Source organism: Corylus avellana, chromosome ca2 (assembly GCF_901000735.1).
Source record: "Corylus avellana chromosome ca2, CavTom2PMs-1.0".
Lineage (NCBI taxonomy): Eukaryota > Viridiplantae > Streptophyta > Magnoliopsida > Fagales > Betulaceae > Corylus > Corylus avellana.
The window spans coordinates 2,708,948-2,713,904 of NC_081542.1; the positions used below are offsets into that span (position 1 = coordinate 2,708,948).

A 4,957-nucleotide genomic window follows, 5' to 3' on the forward strand; every position below is an offset into this window, starting at 1 on the left:
AGAATGTTTTATATAAAAAAATAAAAAATTTTGTTTTGTAATAATTTTTTTTATTTAAATAATAAAAAAAATAAATGATATAATATAAAAAATAAAAATATTAAAATTTATTTTTAGAGAAATTTTCAAAATTTTGAGTTCGATCCGCTCCACTTTCGGTCCGACCATTTGGCAAAGGGTGCCTTTGGTTGGGATGAAACACCCTCACTTATAACTTTGTTTCTTTCTTTAATTTAAAAAATCAAAAACAAAAACAAAAAAATAGCGAGAATGACCATATAATCCTTCTCTTTTCTTGTGTTTGTTAAAGAAAATTGCCATTTCGTAGACCAATCAACTACTGTCATCCCACTATTCTAACGTGGTTCTCTCAGCCCTGCCTTGTTAGAGTTTTTCTTAAAATATGAAGGGAAAAGTCCACATATCCTCCTCAAATTACCACACAATTGACAATGTCTCCCCAAACTTTAAATTGTGACAATGTACCCCTCAAACTACCAAAACATTATCAATGTCCTCCTCATTGACGAAACTACCCTTAGTAAAATTTTTTTTAAAAAAAAACTAAAATTTCTGGAAAAATCTAAAAAAAAATCTTTTTATTAGAAAAAAAAAATTAAAAAATTTCGATTTTTTTTTTTTTTTATAAAAATTGAAAATTTTTCGTTCTTTTTTTTTTAAAAAAAAAAAGTTTTCTTTTATAATTCTTAAGTAAAAATTTTCCGTTTTTTTAAAAAAAAATAAAATTTTCGTTTTTTTTAAACATATTTTTAAAAAATAAAAATTGATTTTTTTAAAAAATAAAATTTTCGGTTTTTTTAAAAAAAATTTAAAAAATTAAAATAATTTTTTTTTTTTGAATTTTAGAGGTATTTTTGTCATATTGATAAATATATAGGGGCATTTTGATCTTTTTGCTAGCTTTGGGGGGGATATTGACAATATTTTGGTAGTTTGAGGGGTACATTGTCGCAATTGAAAGTTTGAGAGGGACATTGTCAATTGGGTGGTAGTTTGAGGGGGGTATGTGGACTTTACCCAAATATGAAAGAATCATCAATGACGTCTCTTGAGCGACAACTACCGTATGCCGCTGCCGACCGTTGCCCGCTCTTCCAAATTGTGCAAGCTGTCCATTTCCAAAAAGTAAGGCTCTCTCTCTTAGCAACAGTCAATTCGGCCCTCAAAGGTCTTCAACGGCCGAGTTACGTTAACACCTTCTTCTCTAAGATCATTAGCACCGAACGCTTTATATACAATTTCATTCATTATGTTTGGGCAAAATTAAAAAAAAAAAAAAAAAAAAAAACTAACTCTTGTTATATTTAACCAACTCTCAAGTCTTGTTATAGTTTAACTGAACCTCAAGTCTTGTAATAGTGTTTTCTAATGTGCAGGGCTGTTAGTTTCCTATACATTATTTTAATGTATATATATATATATATATTTTCTCATCTTTCATCTTTTTATCTTTAATTGAGGATTGTGTTGAGATTTTGTGAAAAAAAGTAAGAGTAAATAGGAAACTTGTATTTTATTATAAAAAAAATAAAATTTTAATGGTAGAAGGAAAATAAAGAGAAGCTATTATAAAATATATTTTCATAAGAAAGCAAAAAATAGTTTTGTGTCCTAAACTTAAGAAAAAAAAAAAAAAAGTTTGCTGCTAGTGCTTTAAATTTATCATTTTCGATCTCACAGTTTCCCCTCCCAAGAAAGGTATTGTTGGATTCTTTATTGTTCAACACGCACAAGTGCACTCATGACAGTTTCATCACATTGACCCAAGTTCATTAACTTAAGTTTTTAGAGTATAATAGTATACAATTATGAATGAATTCTTTATAAAAATTCAACAACCACTTTATCTTCTAAGTCTAACATTTGGTTCTAAGCGGAAATTCGGAGAAACTGAACACACTCGTTTGAGATTACTGTTTTCTTTCTTCTTTCTTTTTCTTTTATGGGCATATTATTGTTTTCTTTCAATTGCCTTAAAGTTGAACGTTTGCTTGAATTGCTTCTACCGTTTGCCTTTCTTTTATTCCACGGCGTCGTTTGCCTAAAAAATCTTGATCCTCAGTTTTTTTAACAGCACATGTGGGGTACGTATTTTTATGGGAAAAATATAATTTAGCTTCCTAAACTATTAGTCATAACCATTTGGCTACTCCATTAGTCAAAACTGTCAAATTAGATGAAAAATGCAAAACGTCTTTTTTTAAAGTTAAGTTACTAAAATGCCATTTTGAAAAAAAAAAAAATCAATTAAAAAAATAACCACAGAAAATGATGTTTTTTTGAGGAATTTCGAGAAAAAAAAAATCAATTTAAAAATGTCCCCCAAAACGACATTGTTTTGAGGGGAAGAAAAAAAAAAAAAAAAACGGTGATTAGGGGTGGCTCGCCGGCCACCCCATAGGCCATGGGGGTGGCCGGCAAGCCAAGTGAGCCACCCCTAAACCACAATTTCCTTTTTTTTTTTTTCTTCTTCTTTTTTCCCTTCAAAACGACGTCGTTTAGGAGAGTATTTTTTAAATTGATTTTTTTTTCCTAAAGGATATTTTAGTAACTTAACATTGCCAAAACAACGTAGTTTTGAATTTTTTATCATTTTTTACGATAATGACTAACAGAATTGTCAAATTATAACTATTTAGTAGTTTGATGGGTTACTTTATCACTTTTTTAAATATTAAAAAGCTAAAATAAAAATGATTAATAAATTATATTTTTTCCTATTTTTATTTACCACGCGCATGGATGTGGATCCCTCATTTGGAGTGTAAAAAAAGAGAAAAAAAAAAACCTCATTTGGGGTTCAACGCGAATTTCCAAATTTGACAAATTGTAAAGGCTTTTTAAATCATCATGTAGTACTCTTCCAAACATTAACTGCCAAGGCTGGGCTCCAATTATCCCAACTGTCAGCCTTGGATCCGGATCCCCTCCGGGGTATAATTGTAGTTTCTCCAATTGTAAATTGGAAATTCAATCTCATTCAATGGCCTAGAAAATAACATGTATCTTATTAAAATCTATTAATGAAAAGTTAAAATTAAATAATAAAAAAATTGGGGTGGCCGGCCTAGGGGCAGCTTTGGCCACCCCATGGCTCTTGGGGGTGGCAAGGGCCAAAAAAATTTATTTTTTTATTTATTTTTTTATTTGGACCCTTGTGAGTGGTCGAACCACCCCTAATGACCTCCAAAATGATACGTGTCCTTTTAAAATTAAAATAATAAAATATTATTTAAAATTTTAAAATAAAATAAAAGTAAAATTAATAAAAAGTTAAAATCAAATAATAAAAAAACTGGGGTGGCCAGCCAACCTAGTTTAGCCTAGGGACGGCTTCGGCCACCCCATGGCCCTTCGGGGTGGCTCGGGCCAAAACAATTTAATTAAAATTTTTTTTTTAATTTGGACCCTTGGGAGTGGTCGAACAACCCCCAAGGGCCGATTGGGGGTGGCCTAATGTCCAAATCAAAAAAGTTTCAAATTTTTATTGGCCCTAATTGGAGGTGGCTGAACCACCCCTAAGGACCATCTGGTCTAGGGTGGCTTCAGCCACCCCTAGGCTAACCTGGGGTGACCGGCCACCCCATTTTTTTATTAATTAATTTTAATTTTTTATTATTTTCTTTTTAAAAATTAAATAATATTTTATTATTTTAATTTTAATGGGATACCTATAATTTTGTCGGCCATTAGATGAGATTGAATGGCCGAAATTTAGGATTAGAGAAACTCTAAGGCCCCGTTTGCCAACAGCCGGGGGCCGGCATTGTAGCTGAAACGGTAATGTTTCAGCTACAGTGCCATCTGACAGGTGCAGCAAAAGTGTATTTTTTAATATTAAATTTTTTTGTTTAAAGCAAAATATTAGAGAAAAAAAAAAAAAAAAAAAAAAGGAGGAGAAAGATGGGGTGGTTCTAGCCACCCCATTTTTGGCCAAGGAGCCACCCCCTGGCCAATCTGGGGGTGGTCGAACCACCCCCATGGCCAAGGGGGTGGTCTGGCCACCCCCTTGGCCCAAAAAAAAAAGGGATTTGGTGCATTTGGAGGTGGTCGGACCACCCCCAAGAGGCTAGGGTAGTTTCGGCCTCTCTGGGCTGTTGGCAAACGGAGCCTAATTTTCCTTCCAATGGGAGGAGATTCTGATCCTGAGTATGTGGCCGACAAATATAGTCATGGTAATATTATTATTGTAAGTAATAGTACTCAGCCACGCAGATAGGAGAAACTCAGAAGGCCATAACCATGAACTCCATGGGTGATTCGAAGAAGCTTCATATAGCCATGTTCCCATGGCTAGCCTTCGGTCACTTAATTCCATTTTTAGAGCTTGGCAAGCTCATAGCCCAAAAGGGTCACCGTATTTCATTCATATCAACCCCAAGAAACATTGAACGCCTTCCGAAGATCCCATCAAATTTAGCTCCTTCAATAACTTTCGTGAAGCTTCCCTTACCCCATGTAGAAAACCTGCCAGAAAACGCAGAAGCTACCATGGACGTGCCATACCACATAATCCCATACCTTAAGAAAGCCCACGATGGCCTCCAACAACCTTTATCTCAATTTTTAGAAACATCAGCTCCTGATTGGATTATTCACGACTTTGCCCCTCACTGGCTACCACCAATTGCTACCAAGCTAGGCATCTCCCGGGCTTTCTTTAGTATTTTCAACGCATCATTTTTGTGCATTTTAGGACCGTCAAAGTCGAGTGTAACGAACGCTCAAGAACCCCGAACAGAGGCCAAGGATTTCACCGTCCCTCCCAAATGGGTCCCGTTTCCAACCAAAATAGCGTATCGGTTGTTTGAGGCGAAGAAAATTTTTGAAAACTTTGATGAAAATGCTTCCGGTGTTTCGGACTGGTTTCGTCTCTTGACTATCTACTTAGGCGCCGATGCCTTGGCTATTAAAACCTGCACGGAGATAGAAGGTG

General features: G+C 34.3%; 1 protein-coding gene across 1 annotated transcript in view; it reads left to right on the forward strand.

Moving 5' to 3' along the window:
• Window positions 1–4,263: 4,263 nt before the first annotated feature.
• LOC132168419 (putative UDP-rhamnose:rhamnosyltransferase 1) overlaps window positions 4,264–4,957 on the forward strand; it is a 1,918-nt gene continuing 1,224 nt past the window's right edge. The window contains exon 1 of the mRNA XM_059579403.1: window positions 4,264–4,954. Within this exon, the coding sequence (XP_059435386.1) occupies window positions 4,264–4,954 (691 nt within the window). The remainder of the gene's footprint in view (window positions 4,955–4,957) is intronic.